This window comes from Hyperoodon ampullatus (assembly GCF_949752795.1).
Source record: "Hyperoodon ampullatus genome assembly, chromosome: 4".
Taxonomy (NCBI): Eukaryota; Metazoa; Chordata; class Mammalia; order Artiodactyla; family Ziphiidae; genus Hyperoodon; species Hyperoodon ampullatus.
Window position 1 is genome coordinate 32,594,902 of NC_136917.1, and position 17,508 is coordinate 32,612,409.

The window sequence follows — 17,508 nt, forward strand, 5'->3', positions numbered from 1 at the left end:
AATTCTAGTACCACACAGTCTTCATTTCTGTACCTTTGCAGTAAGTTTTGGAATTGGGTAGTGTGAGTCTTCCAACTGTGTTCTTTTTCAAGCTTGTTTTGGCTATCCTGAGTTCTTTGCATTTCCATATGAATTTTAGGATCAGCTTATCACTTATTGCAAAAAATGCTGTTGAGATTTTGAGGAGGATTGCATTGAATCTCTAGATCAATTCGGGGAGTACTGCTATCTTAACAGTATTAAGTCTTCCAGGGAGGAGGGATAAATTAGGAGATTGGGATTAACATATACATACTACTATATATAAAATAGATAACTAATAAGGACCTACTGTATAGGGCAGGGAACTCTACCCAATGCTCTTTGATGACCTATATGGGAAAAGAATCTAAGAAAAAGAGCGGATATATGTATATGTATAACTGATTCACTTTGCTGTACACCTGAAACTAACACAACATTGTAAATCAACTATAATTTAAAAAAAAAAGTCTTCCAATCTGTGAACACAAGCTGTCTTTTCGTTTATTAGGGCTTTAATTTATTTCAACAGTGTTTTTTAGTTTTCAGTGTAAACGTTTTGTACTTCCTTTGTTAAACTTATTTCTAAGTATTTTATTCTTTTCGATACTATTATAAATGAAATTGTCCCCTTAATTTCATTTTCAGATTGTTCACTGCTGGTATGTAATAATATAACTGATTTTTGTATATTGATCTTGCATCCTGGAACCTTGCTAAATTTATTACCTCTAATTTTAAAAATTTTTGAGATTTCCCAGCATCTTCTATAGACATGATCGTGTCATCTGTGAATGGTTTTCCTTCTTCCTTTGGATGCCTTATTTCTTTTTCTCCCTGACTGCTCTGGCTGGACCCTCCAGTACAATGCTGAGTAGAAATGAGGGTGGGCGTCCTTGTGTTGTTCCTGATCTTAGAGGGAAAACTTTGAGTATTTCGCCGTTAAGTATGATGTTAACTGTGGGTTTTGTGTGGACGTCCTTTATCAAGGTGAGAAAGTTCCCTTCTATTCATAATTTGTTGACTGTTTTTATCATGAAAGGGTGTTGGATTTTATCAAATGCTTTTTCTGCATCTGTTGAGATAATCATACAGTTTTGTCACTTACTGTATTAATATGGTGTATTGGATTGATTGTTTTTCCCAATTTTCGACCAACATTGCATTCCTGGAATAAATATCACTTGACTATTGCACATAATTTTCTTTTTTTTCGGTGCACTGCACAGCTTGTGGGATCTTAGTTCCCTGACGAGGGATTGAACCTGGGCCCCCAGTAGTGAGAACGTGGAGTCCTAACACTGGACTGCCAGGGAATTCCTACGCATAATATTTTTTTTATGTTGCTGGATTTGGTTTAATAGTGTTTGTTGTTGATTTGTGTGTGTGTGTCTTTTTTCGTAAAAGATGATTGATTTGTGGTTTTCTTGTGATATTTTTGTCTGGCTTTGGTATCAGGGTAATGCTGACCTCATAGAATGAGTTAGAAAGTGTCCTGGTTTAGGGGAAGAGTTTGTGAAAGACTGGTATTAATTCTTTCCATGTTTGTTAGAATTTACCAGTGAAGCCACTTGAGCCAGGCTTTTCTTTGTGGGAAGATTTTTTTAAATTAATTAATTAATTAATTTTATTTTTGGCTGCGTTGGGTCCCTGTTGCTGCACGTGGGCTTTCTTTTAGTTGCAGTGAGTGGGGGCTACTCTTCGTTGCGGTGCGCAGGCTTCTCATCGTGGTGGCTTCTCTTGTTGCGGAGCACGGGCTCTAGAGCGCAGGCTTCAGTAGTTGTGGCTCACGGGCTTAATTGCTCCGCGGCACGTGGGATCTTCCCAGACCAGGGCTGGAACCCCGGTTCCCTGCATTGGCAGGTGGATTCTTAAACACTGTGCCACCAGGGAAGCCCTGTGGGAAGATTTTTGATCAGGAATTCAATCTCTTGTTATAGGTCTATTCTTTTTTTTTTTTTTGAGTCAGTTTCAGTAGTTTGTGTCTCTCTAGCAGTTTGTCCATTTCATATAGGTTATTTAATTTGTTAGCATAGTATTTCCTTGTAATCCTTTTTATTTCTGTAAGGGCTAGTAATATCCACTTTTTTTTTTTTTTTTTTTTTTTGCGGTGCGCCGGCCTCTCACTGTTGTGGCCTCTCCCGTTGCGGAGCACAGGCTACGGACGCGCAGGCCCAGCGGCCATGGCTCACGGGCCCAGCCGCTCCGCGGCATGTGGGATCCTCCCGGACCGGGGCACGAACCCGTGTCCCCTGCATCGGCAGGCGGACTCTCAACCACTGCGCCACCAGGGAAGCCCTCCACTTTTTTCGTTCTTAGTTTTAGTAATTTGAGTCTTCTCTCTTTTTTTCTTAGCTAATGTAGCTAAAGCTTTGTTAGTTTTGTGGATCTTTTCAAAGGACCAACTTTGATCTTACTGATTTTCTGTATTTTTCTGTTCTCTATTTCATTTATTTCCTCTCTGATCTTTATTGTTTTCCCTGTCTGTTCACTGTGGGTTTGGTTTGCTCTTCTTTTTCCAGATTCTTAAGTGGAAGATTAATTTTTGATTTGAAATCTTTCTTCTTTTTTTTAGAAAAATTTTAAAATTGTTTTTAATTTAAAAAATTTTATAAAGCTTTATTGAGGTATAATTGATATATAAAAATCTGCAATCTCCTTCTTTAATATATAGGAGCTTACGTCTTAAATTTCCCTCTGTACTGCTTTAGTTGTATCCTATAAGGTTTGGTATATTGTACTTTAATTTTCATTCATCTTGAAGTATTTTCTAATTTCCCTTGTGATTTCTTCTTTGACTCATTCACTGTTTAGGAATGTATTGTTTAATTTCCACATGTTTGTGAATGTCTCAAACTTATCTTCTGTTACTGTTTTCTAACTTGATTCCATTGTGGTTGGAGAACATACTTCGTATGATTTCATTCAGTCCTTTCACAGTTAATCAGTCTTGTTTTCTGACCTCAAATATGGCCTATCCTGGAGAGAGTGTTCCATGTGCCCTTGATAAGAATGTGTATTCTGCTCCTGCTGGGTGGGGTGCTCTATACATGCCTTTAGGTCTTGTTGGTTTATGGTGGTGTTCACGTTTTCTTTTTTTTTTTTTTTTTTTTTTTTTAATTTTATTTATTTATTTTTGGCTGTGTTGGATCTTCATTTCTGTGCAAGGGCTTTCTCTAGTTGCAGCGAGCGGGGGCCACTCTTCATCGCGGTGCGCGGGCCTCTCACTGTCGCGGCCTCTCTTGTTGTGGAGCACAAGCTCCAGACGCGCAGGCTCAGTAGTTGTGGCTCACGGGCCTAGTTGCTCCGCGGCATGTGGGATCCTCCCAGACCAGGGCTCGAACCCGTGTCCCCTGCATTAGCAGGCAGATTCCCAACCACTGCGCCACCAGGGAAGCCCGGTGTTCACGTTTTCTGTTTCCTTGTTGATCTTTTGTCCAGTGTTCTATCCTTTTTTTTGTTTTTTTTTTGGCCGCGTCATGTGGCTTGTGGGATCTTAGTTCCCTGACTGGGGGTTGAACCCAGGCCCCACGCAGTGAAAACGTGGAGTTCTAACCACTGGACCGCCAGGGAAGTCCCTATCCATTATTGAACGTGGGGTATTGATGTCTCCAACTATTATCATTGACTCGGCTGTATTTCCCTTGCCCTGTGCTTTCTTTACGGCTGTGTAGTATTCCTCAGTCCCACTAAATCCAGTCACTCTCCTTGATGAGTTTTTTTTGTTTTTTTAAGTTGAAGTATAGTTGATTTACAATGTTGTGTTAGTTTCAGGTGTACAGCAAAATGATTCAGTTATACATATAGTATATATTCTTTTTCAGATTCTTTTACATTAGAGGTTATTACAAGATATTGAATATAGTTCCCTGTGCTATACTGTAGGTCCTTGTTGTTTATCTGTTTCCTATAGTAGTGTGTGTATGTTAATCCCAAACTCCTAATTTATCCCCCCCACCCCGACCCCTCTCTCCTCTTTGGTAACCATAAGATTGTTTTCTGAATGAGCTTTTAGGTTATTTCCAGTTTTCTCCTCCTGACAGAGCCTTGAGGGTCAACTGGCTTGCACATCTGCTGGGCTCAGGGCTGATCCCTGGAAGGGGGCTGCTGTGTTGGAGAGGGAGTGGATTTAGGATCATCTTGCCAGAGACCTTCTGGGGGTACCAAGGAGGGTCTGTGGTGCCAGGGGGTGACACCCCCCCTCCATCCCCATCACCCTTGTGAACTGTCCTGTGGAACAGGGCCCTACATGTGCCGGGCATTGGGCTTCATGTGACTTGTCCTAGTCCTGCCAGTGACCTGACGGGGTGGGCACTGTTATTAGGTCCATTTTACAGATGGAGAAACTGAGGCCCGGGGAAGTCATGACCTTCACCCAGGTCCCACAGCAAGGCTGTGGCTGAGCTGTCTGGCTGCAGACTGTGCTCTCCAGCACCATGCTCGGCTCGCCTGTCTCTACAGGCAGCCGTGACTGGCTGTCCTGCCTTCAGCATTCAGGGCTCCTTCCCATCTTCATTTCCGGATGTGTGGTGTAGTGACTGGGATGGTTCCTGGCAGTGAGGACAGGAAAGAGTCCAGCTGGATGGGTGCCTCAGTGGTTGGGGAAGAGGGGTGTGCTGTTAGCTGTGAGGCTTTGGTCTAGGTGACCTAGCCTCTCTCGCCTCAGTTTCCCCATCTGAGAAACGGCGTGGGTGAGAGTGTCCGTGAGAGTGAAACAGGGCCTTGCGTGCGCAGAGGCCAGCTCAGGGCCTGCATGTCATACCCCAGAGATGACAGCCGGGCTTGCTGTTTGCTTCTCAGCAGGCATTTATTGGGCACTTGCTGTGTGCCAGACACCGGCAGTGAACAAAGCAGAGAAGCATCCCTGTCCTCATGGGGCTGACGGTCTGCGGGGGGGACCAGTGAGCAGGAAGGAAGCGTGGAGGGGGTGCAGAGGCCGGCCTGGGGAGGCGGTGAGGGCAGCCTCTCCCAGGAGGTGCCATCCGGCCAGTGTCCGAAGGAAGAGTGGAGGGTGCTCTGGCGCGTCTGGTGGCAGAGCAGCCCAGGTGGAGGCCTCAGCCAGCAGGGCCTTGAGGTGGGAGACGAGGGAATGGTAGGGAGCAGTGGGGCACTGGTTCAGGCAGGGCCTTATGGGCTGCGGGGAGGACACTGATTTTGTCCCAGAGTGTGTGGGAAGCTACAGGTGGGTTTTAAGCGCGTGCGCAGCGTGATCTGACTTGCAGTTTGAAAAACTCTCCCTGGCTGCTGGGCTAAGAACATACGGGGCTGGGGGAGGGAGACAGGCGTTAGGGAGTGTGGCTGTGACCCAGGGGACTTAGCCTAAGGATGTTGGGACCGAGCAGGAGAGAAGGGGATGCATCTGGGTCTGTTGAAGGCAGCAGCGACAGGATTTGCTGAGAGGTGGGCCCTAGGAGGTGGGAAAGAGACCACCCAGGGAAGGGCGGGAAGCCCGTCCTGTCTCGTGTGTTCTTGTGCCCCTGGTCTGCCTTGAGGGTTCCTCACAGTGTGACACCCCATCACGCTGGCAGAGGCTCTGGGAAGGAGATGGGGTGCGGAGGGGTGCACTTATCCCCAGAGGCCAATGCCCACCCTCTTGCTTGAAGGAAGCCTGCAAGGAGGAAGGTTCTGGAATGCTGGCAGTGGGCTGGGGCGCTGCCTGGCTTTCCTTTCCACGTATTTACCAACACCCTGCCCCTGCGTTCGCTTGGGCCCCTCTGGGTGGCGACGTACACAGAGCTAGAAATCCACATGTGGCTGACCACCGTCCAGGGGCTGCAGATTCGCGGCGAGCACCCACCACCTCCCCAGCACCTGCGATGTCTCCTCTCTCCCCCAGCACATCCCATTTTACGGGTGAGGACACCGAGCCCAGAACATGAGTGACTTTGCTGCCAAGGTCGCACGGCCAACACTGCGCAAGTCAGGCCACCAGCTGCAGTGTAGAGCCGTGAGGAGGTGTCAGAGGGACACCCGGGAGGGTGGAGTTGAGAGCTCGGCTCCCCCAAAACTGGTGGTTTCCCCATCACCCTTGAAAATGTGGCTTGGCTGACCAGTTGCTTTGGAGCCTCAGTACAAATGGAAAGTTATGAATTAGTGGGAATTCCCTGGTGGTCCAGTGGTCAGGACTCTGCTTTCACTGCCCAGGGCCCCCACAAGCCACACGGTGTGGCCGGAAGAAAAAAAAAAGTTAAAGTTACAAATTAGTATTTGCCTGTTATAAAAGTTATTTAAAAAGTTATAAAAGACCAAAATCCAAATCACATTGGAGACTATAAGAAACAGAAGGTTTTCCATTCTCACTCCATAGACGACCTCCATGAAGGGCTCAGGGTGTCACCTCCAAACTTACTGTCCCTACACAGGCAGGAAAAACAATGGAGGACACAAACTGTTCTGCATGTCACACTTTGCTTTCAGCCCTACGGCCTGGATTGCTCCCTGGGCCAGTTCCAAGGTTGATTTAGCCAATTCCCTGCTGATGGACCTCTAGGTTGTTAATGGGTTTCACTCTGGAAAGTACTGCCGCAGGGAGTGGCCGTCCTTGCAAACCCACTCAGGAGAATGAAAACCCGGTGACGTGGGGCAGGAAGGGTCAGAAGAGGACAGTCAGGCCTCTCAGAGGAGGTGAGATCTGAGTTGAGTCCTGAGTGACCAGAGGAAGCCAGGATTATGGAAAGGCTCCGGGGAGAAGGTCATTCCAGGCAGAGAATGAGCATGTGCAAAGGCCCTGATGCAGGAATTGCTTTGACCTGCTTGCTGTACCTTGACCACCAGTGTGGCCAGAGGGAGTGCACGAAGTGAAGGTGGGGGTGAGGGAAGGGAGGTGATGGGGTGATTGCTCAGGGCCTCGGAAGCCACAGGGAGCACTTTGGAGCAGAGGAGGGAAGTGACCTGACTCATATTGTGTTGGGTTTTTCTTTGATTGCATGGGGCAAAGGGTCTCTTTTGGGCACCGTGGTAAGAACTTTTGCAAACCTTCCAGTCTACCTTACCTCACTTAACAGTTGAGGAATTTGAGGCACACAGGTGTCACCCCACCTGCACAGGTTGTCCAGAAAGGATTCCAGCCGGGGTCTGAAAGGCCCAGAGCCAGGGCTGCTGTATGCTGTGAGCCACTTCCTGCTTTTGCTCCTGGCCTGGCCGCCAGATGAGACCACAGAGCAAGTGATACTATGGCTGAGTGCCTGGCAAGCGGCTGGCGAACCTGCAGGATTCCTGAGCAGGGAGGAGCCTGCTGGGAATTTTGTGAAGGGTGACACCTGGAAGTGAGATTATGAAAGCCGGCAGGGGCACCCACAACCTTATCCCATCGTCCCATTGCCATCCGAGCCTCAGTCTCCTCATCTGTACAATGGCAGGTTTGGTCCTTCGTCCCACAAGCATTGGTCCTCTGCCTCGTGCCAGGCAGAGGACCCTTTCCTCGTGAGGCTGCCACTCTTCTAATGGGCGGGTGGGTGGGAAGGGATAAACCACAGCCATGTGAACAAATCAGTAAACTAGAAGGTGGCGGTTATGAGTAGAATTGAGAATTGAGCAGGATGGTGGGTGACAGCAGGGAACTGCTCTATATCAGGGGGTGGGTGCAGGGAGGAGACCGTTGGGCCAGGAGTTGCCAGCTGGCCTTGTGAATGCTGCAGGGAGAGGGTTCCAGGTCTAGGGAGCAGCCCGTGCAAAGGCCCTGAGGCACATTGTGCCTGGTGTGTTTGGAGAACATGGAGGAGGCCAGTGTGGCAGGAACTAAGTGACTGAGGGGAGAAAAGGAGGAGGTGAGGGCAGGGAGGTGACTGGGAAGATCACGCAGGGAGGGTCACATGGGCCGCAGGGAGGACTTGAGCTTTTTTTTTTTTTTCCCTTGGCCAAACTTCATGGCATGCAGGGTCTTGGTTCCCCAGTCAGGGATCAAACCCGTGCCCCCTGCAGTGGAAGTGTGGGGTCTTAACCACTGGACCACCAGGGAAGTCCTCAGGACTTGGGTTTTTAACCTGAGTGAGGTAGTAGCCCTGGGAGGGCTCTGAACAGAGGGTGTCATACCCTGACTGTGGTGGACAGCCTGAGAGGCAGCCACTGCACTGGTCCAGGCAAGCACTGGGGGGCCAGGCTGAAGGCCTTGGATGTGGAGAAAAGTAGGCCCATTCAGGCTCCATTTGGAGGTGGAACCTGCAGGACTTGCCACTTGGTGGGGTGGGGGATGGGAGACCGGAGGAGCCCCTGGTCTGTGGTCTGAGTCAGGGGCATAATCACCGTACCTGGCCCTTGGGGGGACCACAAGGACATGGTGGCACATGCCTAGGGACACTGAGTGCAGGCTGGGCTCCAGGTAACCGATGGTTACTGTTGGATGGTATCAAGAGGGGACGTGAACGAGGCAGGGACCAGGGCAGGGACCAAGGGGGTGTGCACAGGCCAGATGTTGTGTGGCCTCGGAGACTGAGCGATGATGACCTCTACTTCTGTTCTAGCAAAACTACAGAGGAGTCCCCCCAGGCAGGTGGGGGTGACTGGGGTCTCTGCCTCATTGGTGTCCCACCCAGGTTCCCATCCTGATTCTGCTCCTTCCTTGCTGAGTGGCTTTTGCAGGTCTCGAAACTGAGCCTTAGTCTACCCATCTGTGAAATGGGGGTATTGACCCTGGCATCATTCCTTTGGCGTTGCTAGAGGGTTTACTGAGATGTTACCTAAGATGGGGTTAGAGCTGGGCCGGGTGGGCGGCCAGGGTTCCCTGTATGGGCTCTTGTGAGAGCCTGAGAGAGTCAGGCCGGACATGAACCTGGGGCATGTGCTCCTGCCCAGGAGCTCTTCCTGTGGCTGGCATTGTGTGTGGTCTCCCAGCCCCACTGAGGCTTTGGGTGACCCCTTGAGGAATTGATGAGGAGGAGGGGATCCCAGCCCGGGCCCCTTGCCTGGGCCCTCACAGGCTCTGGCTTCGGGCTGACTCATCCTCTGCCGGCTTTTGTGTTTGTTTTCCCTCTCCTGGGGTTTTGGTCTCCATTGTTCCTGCATCTCCACCCTCCTGGGGACTGCAAGTCAACGTGCTCCTGGAGAGGCCTTGTGCTCCATTCAGAAGACAGTAAATAAACAGCATGGGCTTCTGAGTGGCCCACGGTGCCACCTCCTGTTGCGCCTTTCCCTTCCCCCTACTGCCTTTTCCGGAGCCCTCATCGCCTTCTAGGGAGAGGCAGCCCATTTTAGAGCCTGGAAACTGAGGCTCCAAGAGGGTGAAGTGACTTTTGCCGGGTCACGTATCCCGGTGGATGGGCGGTGTCCTCCCATCCCACAGGTGGCTGGGCCAGTGCCCAGAGAGGACAGAGACCTGCCAGGGTGGGAGCAGATCTGGGCTTTGAAGCCATGCCGTCTGGCTCCAGCGTCCATGTTCCTCCTGTCCATTCAACATTTAATGAGCACCTGCTGTATGACAGGCTCTGTTCTAGGTGCTGGAGATCCAGTGGTGACCAGTTTAGGTGAAGAGGTCCCATCCTGACACAGGACTAGACCTCCACTGGAGGCCAAGTTGGTGGTAGTGGGAATGGGCATGCATTTGGGAGGGAGAGGTGCAATCCACTGCATCTGCAGAGCCTGAGAGGAAGGCAGAGGGAACAGCCCTTGCAAAGGCTTGGAGGCCAGCAGTGCAGGGAAGAACCCAGAGGCTGGGGCCGGTGGGCGGGGTGTGGCTACGAGGGGGCAGCCCTGTGGGGGGGTGGGATGGGCAGGTGGGGGACCCTGTCAAACCTGGGGTTGGTCATGTGACCTCTGCAGGAGGGAGGCTTGGAGGCCCAGGTCTCTGTTTTAGGAGGATAACCACATATAGCCTGGGAGGAGGATGGGTCAGAAGCTTGGGACCAGGGGTGGGCCCAACGGATTAGAGGCCAGGGATGGTGCTGAAATGACCACAGTTAACACTTATTGAGCACTTACTGTGTACCAGGGAGCAGAATAAACCACAGATCCTGTTCTGGGGAGCTGACATGGGGCTGGTGAGGGGCAGACAAGAAGCAGATAAGTGACATACAAGGGGTTAGTGCTTTGGAGAAAAATGAGGCACGGGAGGAAGATGGAGGGGGGGGTTGGAGCTGTGAATGAGGGTGGGAGAAATCTCCCTAGGGAGGTGTCGTTTGAGCCAGAGCTGTGGGTCGCGAGTCATGGGGGGCCTGTTTGTCTGCTACCTAGCTGCCCTCTGAGGTGAGAGGAGTTTCCCCATTACTAACTAGGAAACCCAGATCAGAGAGGCTGGGAAGCTGGCCCAAGGTCACACAGTATGCAGGGCCACCTTGGGGCGCAGTGGCCCTTATAGCAGCTGGGAAGAGAGAGGAGGGGGTGGGCACTTTGGGTCAGAGGGAGGGACTTGGTGACCAGTGGAATGTGGGTGGGGTCAGGGAGGAGGAAGCTGATGACTGAGGCTTGAAAGTCTCCTCCTGATAAGTGGACAGTCAGTGTTGCAGGCAGAGCTGCTTGGGGGAGGCGGTTTCCTTCCACCACCGAGGCCAGGAGGGCCCCAAGAGTGCTCCCGCTGCTGGGTGCCAGGAAACCCTGTGGGTGGGTCTTATGGCACAGCTGGGCAGGCACCTCCTTACTGAGCCCCTCGGAGATTTCTGGGGGGCTGCTTTTCAGGGACTTTTGAGGCTGAGGGTGGGTGTTGCAGTCCGGTGGCTTCCGGATACACGTCCCAGCCCAAGTCGCAGCCTTCCCCTGTGAGGGCCCAGAGCTCTCATCACGCTGGCCCTCGTGTTCTTCTGAGGCTTGCATTGTCCGTTGTGCGTGGTGTCACCATTGTGCTCACGGTGCCTTGGCCCCCTGGACATACCCAGAGCAGTCACAGGACAGCACGTGTCAACACCAGTGGCGGAAAGCCTGGTCCTTGCCGGGGAGATGCCTGTAGCTTCCATGGCAGACATGCAGGCCCAGAGGCCGGGGGCCTTGGTGGTCAGAAGCTCAGACCCCATGGGTTTCAGTCTACGCTCCTGCCACCCCTGGTTGACAAGTGACCATGGGCAGTTGCCCAACCTCGGGGCCTAGTGACCTCCGTAAAATGGAGCTAGCTCACAGACCACCTTGTTGGATCTTGTCATGGTTAAATGTGTTAAGTGGCACGGAAGGTTCTCAGCTTTTTGCCTGGCATACAGTGAGCTCTCGACAACTGTTAGCTACTCTTAAAAAAATTTTTTTTTGGAGTCAGTAATCCATGTGGATGATGCAGAATTCAGAGATGTTCCAGAACAGTGCAATGACTCTTCCCCCCTCCCTAACCCTCTGCAACAGGCCCCAACCACCCTGGGCTCTGTTTTGGGGCTTTTTATTTACTTACAAAACACACTCTTCCACACGTTTTGTTTTCCTCACTTAATACACCCAGAAGGAAGTTCCGTGTCAGGAGATAAAAAGCTCTTTTTTGTTGTTGTTGTTTTTGGGTGTGTGTGTGTGTGTGTGTGGCTGCACAGTGACACGAATGAGCCATAATATAATTAGTCTCCCCCATGGGCTTTAAAGTTCTTTACATCTGAGCTATTACTGGGAAACTAGTAAGATTATAATGCTTTTTTTTTTTTTTTTTTGCGGTACGTACGCGGGCCTCTCACTGTTGTGGCCTCTCCCGTTGCGGAGCACAGGCTCCGGACGCACAGGCTCAGCGGCCATGGCTCACAGGCCCAGCTGCTCCGCGGCATGTAGGATCTTCCCGGACAAGGCACGAACCTGCCTCCCCTGCATCGGCAGGTGGACTCTCAACCACTGCGCCACCAGGGAAGCCCAGATTATAATGTTTTTGTGGGCAAATTTTAGTGGAGTGTTCTCTCTGTGCTTTGTATCTGAGTCTTCACGAGTGCGTGTTCCTGGACCTCCTTGTGCTTGTGACCTTGAGATTGAACTTAGATATGGTAAATTGTCCTAATCTTATATGTACACCTTCATTTTTAAAATAAATGCATGCACTGGTCAGATCAAGATAGAGGGCATTGTCATCACCCCACAAAGTCCCCTCCTGCCCCTTCTAGTCAGTTCCCCCAGAGGGGACCAACTGCTCTGATTTCTATCAGCAGAAACTAGTTTTGCCTGTTCAGGGTTAGGTCTACCCTGTGACTCAGCAAGAGAAACAAGGGCATATGTCAACAAAAGGCATGGATGAGAATGTTCATAGCAGCTTTATCTGTAATGGCCCCGAGCTGGAAAGACAACCCCTCGCTCCCCACCGAAAGCCTCATCAGCTTTTGAGCGGATGAACAGACTGTGGACCATCCACGCAGTGGCGCACGGGTCAGCAAGGAAAAGGAACCAGCCCTGATCACACACGACAGCGTGGAGGAGCCGCACGGGTGGGACACTGGGGATTCCATTCACATGCTGCTCCTGTCTTGTTTGGTCACTGACCAAAGCCCTCTTGCCCCCATGATGTGTCTTCTTTGTCCCCACCCGCACTGTCTCACGTGGTTCCTGTCAGGAGGTTGGCACTGGTGTCCCCAGCACCTCCAAGGTGCTCAGTAGGTGTGAGTAATACTTGAGTGAACAAGCTTGTGACCTTGGCCAGGTCACAGATCCTTGCTGCTCCTCAGTCTCCTCATCTGCCAAATGGGAGAATGAGAGTCACGCTCGGTGTCACGCTGCGTGAAGCAGGTGTGAAGTACTCCGAGCAGGGCAGGGTGGCCCACAGGTTCTTTGTCATCCTCAGGAATGTGGCTCCATGGGGAGCATCCGAGGTGTGGAGGGTTGACCATGCACGCCGCCAGGGGCTGTGGGCTTTATCCCCACCCCCCCCACCCCGGGCTTGTGCGTGCCCTTGGGGCGTTCTCCCCTCTGTTTTGGCCCTTCCCTTCCTGCATGGGTCTTCTCCACCCAACCTGTTCCCCAGTCATGGCTGGCTGTGTCCTCAGCTCTTCTTGACTCTCTCCAGTGTCTGTCGACTGCCCTCTGTGTCCCTGCCATCCCCCAATCCAGCCCGTCATCGCTCTCCTTGACCAGTGCAGTTGCCTCCTGCCTGCCTCTTGGCTCCCACCCTCAGCCCTGAAGCTGCCAGAGGGGTCTTTTATTTTATTTATTTTTTATTGTTTTTATTTTTTGGCCATGCCACGTGACATGTGGGATCTTAGTTCCCCGATCAGGGATCGAACTCGTGTCCCCTGCATTGGAAGCGCAGAGTCTTAACCACTGGACCACCACCAGGGAAGTCCCCAGAGGGGTCTTTTAAAGCCACATACCTTTAAAAGCACACAGGGTTATGATCTGACTGTCCCTCAACAGTGACAGCAAGTGGCCTTGCTCTAAGAATGACGACCAGCCTTCTCCCCGTGACCTCCAGCACCACCATCACCCCACCCGTCTCTGGGCCCGTTCACTCGTCCACTCCAGCGCCCCACTCTGCTGCTCACAGCGGCGCCCCCATAGGACCTCCAGAGCCGATCTGCCCCTGGGATGTCCCTCATCTCACAGGCCGACCTGCTGCGTGGTCACTGCCGTGTCCCTGTGCCCAGCCAGAGGAGGCGCTGCATAAGCGTGGTGGGACCGCCCACGGGCCGATGGGGCGCGACCCTCATAGTGCATGGCGTGTGGTGAGGGCGCGCCTCCTCCCTCATTCCGCCCACTGGGCTAACAGGTTCCCAGGGGTTCCAACACCCAGCCCATGCTGAGAACCAGCAGCCTCCTCTGGGGCTCTCTCTGGGGTTCCCGATCAGGTAGGGTGCCCCGAGACACTGGTTGTCACAGTTCTGGGGAGTGGGGTGGCACCAAGGATGCTTGCCTGTGTGAAACACACCTGCCCAGTGTTCTGCATAAATTTCAGATAATCCGAATGTTTATCTAGGTGCAAAACTTGTTTAAAATTCCCTGAGCCTAGAACCTTTCTCCATTTTACATGGAACAACAAAGAATCATTTGCCTGGCTTTGGTGATCTCTGAAAACGTTGCTTCTTTTGTGCCTGCCTGGACCCCTGCTCTTCTGCTTTCCTTTTTTTTTTTTTTTTTTTTTTGCCGCGCCCATGCGGCTTTCAGGATCTTAGTTCCCCCACCAGGGATCTAACCTGGGCCTTCAGCAGTGAAAACGCAGAGTCCTAACCACTGGGCTGACAGGGAATTCCCTTGCTTTCCTTTCTTAATTGTCCAGTGTGGCTCCCGGCTTTCCCACTTTGCATGAATCCAGGTGTATTAGTGTAAGTCAGTGCAGGTAGTGCCTGTGTATTTCCATAGTGAAATACATAGCATAGATATTTTTTTTTTATTAAACAGCTTTATTGAGGGATCATTTACATGCTAGGAAATTCACCCATTTCAAATGCAGTGGTTTTTAGTAAATGTATAGTAAGTATTAGTAAACAGCACTACAGTCCAGCTTTAGGACATTTCCATCACTCCAGAAAGCTCTCTGCTCTCAGTTTCCCACCCCTGGGGCAACCACTGATCCACTCCCCGCCTCTATCGATTTGTCTTTTTGGGGCATGAAACACATTGTGTTTTGTCATTAAATATTTTCCTTTTATTTTAGTCTTTATGTCATATGTATGGCATTATATTACTTTAAAAAATGTAGGTAGGAAATGTACTGATCTGGGGACTTTCCCGGGCAGTCCAGTGGTTAAGACTCCGCACTTGCACCGCAGGGGACATGAGTTCAATCCCTGGTCAGGGAACGAAGATCCTGCATGCCACACGATGTGGCAAAAAAAAAAAAAAAAAGAAAGAAATGTACTGATCTCTTTTGGGTCTGGGGGTCCAAATATTTGGCAGGGAAAGGGCTCTTTGGCCATGCTGGGGCCGGAGCATAGCCAGCTGGAGGGAAGTGGTTCCGTTTGCCGCTAACCTTCAATCCAGCCCCTCCCCCATTCCTCTGTGGCCTCAGGACCCTCCAAGGCCAGAGCGTTCCCTGGTACCCTGCTGGGGTTGGTGTCTTTGCTGAGATCACCCAGATTGCAAGAGGGGATTGCTCCACTCCATGTGGCCACACTTCCTGCTCCCTGCAAGCCGGCCTCCTGAGTAATTTCTGACCCTTTCCCCTCCCACAGGGACTTCCTTCCCCGAGGTTCAGGAATCGTCACTCGGCGGCCTCTCATCCTGCAGCTCATCTTCTCAAAAACAGGTACGACGGGGTGGCTTGTAGCCCAAACAGGAAACGAACATGGATGCGGTGCCCAGCGGGAGCCAGGGGCCTTCTGATGAGTCTCAGGTCCTAGGCTGCCATTTGGGTTTGAATTCACTTTTTCCTTGTATGCAGGGAAGTTGAAGCACAGTTCATTGAGCACCTCCACCCACCCCCAGCCAGCATCCTCAGCTGTGACCAGGCCACCAGGTGCCATATTTCTGGCTCTATCGTAGATGACACGTTTTTGCTGAACACTTTGAAAATCAATAGCAGACATTGTGACATGTCAACCCGAAATGCTTCAGTGCATCTCCCTTTGCAATAAGGACACTCTCTTACACTCACGGGACCACACCCAAGAGAAGTCATCATTTCTGCCTGTTATCTTACACCCAGTCCATACTCACGTTGCCAATTTTCCCCCAGATATCTTCCCTGGCTGGTTCTACAGCTGCTCTGATCAGTCCCACACTACCCTTCATTGTCGTGTCTCCTCTTTTCATTAGAGCAGCATCCCCACCGTTTCTTTTTAAACTACAACACTGACTTTTGGGAGAGACCCGGCCTGTTGAATATAGAATGGCCCACATGTAGATTTTTTTTTGTCCTCCCCTTGGCGGCCTCCGTTCTTCCCACACAAGTCTGACGTAACATGGGCATGTCTCCCAACTTGAAACCCACTTGGCTTCCTTGTAAAGCATCTCAGGTCAGAGGCTGGAAGGGGAGAGGGGAGCCGTTGGGGGTGGGGCCTCTTCTCTCCAGAGCCTCCAGGGGGTCTCCATGCTGCTTCCCCACTGACCTGGAATGTCAGCCATGGTCGGTTCCGCACTCAGTGTGCCAGCGTCACCACAGGCCATGTTAAACACCCCCACTCTGGGAAGGCAGCTGACATATTCCCATTTTACAGAATGGGAAACTGAGGTTTAACCAGGTTACCTGCCTTTCACCTGGGATGAGTACCCAGGTGGGGTCAGACCTCAGACTCCACTCTCAGCTGGTTCTAGTCCCTTCATCTCACCTTCATCCTCCGGGCCTTCACCCAATCCACCTGCAGGAGGGCGGGACACCAGTGAGAAATGGCAGTTGATTGGTCCAGCTCCTGCCAGGGGCGAGCCAATGGGCTGCCTCCTCTGGGTTCAGGTGTCCAGTCAGCTGTGCCAGGAAGGGCAGCAGCAGGGCCGCGGGTTTTCAGATGTCAGCGGGATCAGAGTCACATAGGGCTTGGCCCATTGGGTTTCTGTTTCACATTCAGTAGGTTGGTGGAGGGTGGAGGGGTGAGAATCTGCATTTTTAATGAGTTCCCAGGTCATGCTGATGCTTTTGGGAAAACTACATTGGGAAAACCTCTGCTCTGGTGGGTGGGGGCTGAGAGCTAATACTGCCCAGGTTCAGATCCTGGCTTTGTAGCTTACTGGCTGTCTGGCCCCTGGGGAGGGACTGCTGCTCACAGCTGTGTTTCCTGTCTGGACAGTGAAGATAATAATAGTACTGCCTTTGTCGGTTGCCACGAAGACCGTATTATTCAGTTCACGTACAGCCCGTAGAACAGTGCCTGGCACACTCCAGGCCCTTGCCGAGTGGTGCCATCCCATTGGCTGTGGTTTTGTGCTTGCTGCCAGCCTGTCTGGGGACAGCTTGCTGTTTGGGGAACAGGTTGGCTGGCTTCCTGCAATAGAAGGTCTGTGGCATTGTCATGGTGGGAGGGCTCCCCCATCACCTCCCCAGTGGCTGTCACCCAGCAGTAATCCAGTGGGCACTTGCTGCATGCCACAAGCTGGTGCAGGGCTGGGGCACAGTGGTGAGCAGGACCAGGGATGCTGCCACCACCTGTCACCTTGCCTCTTGGTACTTCTTTTAGTGCTGAGGGACAGTGTAGGGGGAGACTTGGGTCGAGAGCAGGAGGGAGACACATAGACATGACCCTCACCAGATGCGAATATGTGTGGTGGTGGTGGGTCCATCTGTTGGGAGCATCACAGGGCTTCTCGTAGGAAGTGACGTTTGAGCCGAGGCTGGCAGGTGCTTTGGGGTGTGTTGGGGGAGGGGAAACTCTCCCTCCTAGCAGAGAGTGGTACGTGTGAAGACCGTGAGGCAGCGATGCCCAGCATGGCCTGCTGGAGGAACTGAAATTCCTTCTGATGGGGGAGAGAAGAGAAGCACGTGACAAGTGACAGTCCTGTGGGAGCACATCTGCCCAGCGCCTGCCCCGGATGATGCTGAAATCTCCATTCCTGTCACCCCACTTTATAGAGGAGGGAACTGAAACTTCCAAGCCGCTTGCCTGAGGGCACATGGGAGGGCCATCTTGAAAGCCCAGTCTTAAACTCATTCTGGGGGAGTGTGGCCTTAGGCCGAGGTGTGGTTTGACCAGATCCTGTGGCCACTGGTGGAGAAGAGACCACAGGGACCAGCTCTGGGGCAGGGGGACCCAG

The 17,508-nt window shown here is 51.7% G+C and overlaps 1 protein-coding gene across 7 annotated transcripts in view; it reads left to right on the top strand.

Moving 5' to 3' along the window:
- The window catches only part of DNM2 (dynamin 2), a gene marked incomplete at its 5' end in the record, with an annotated part of 93,850 nt that overhangs the window by 18,189 nt on the left and 58,153 nt on the right, over positions 1-17,508 (top strand). For all 7 annotated transcript variants that reach the window (XM_079701950.1, XM_079701947.1, XM_079701949.1 and 4 more), the window contains one exon: positions 15,000-15,073. In XM_079701950.1, the coding sequence (XP_079558076.1) occupies positions 15,000-15,073 (74 nt within the window). The remainder of the gene's footprint in view (positions 1-14,999; positions 15,074-17,508) is intronic.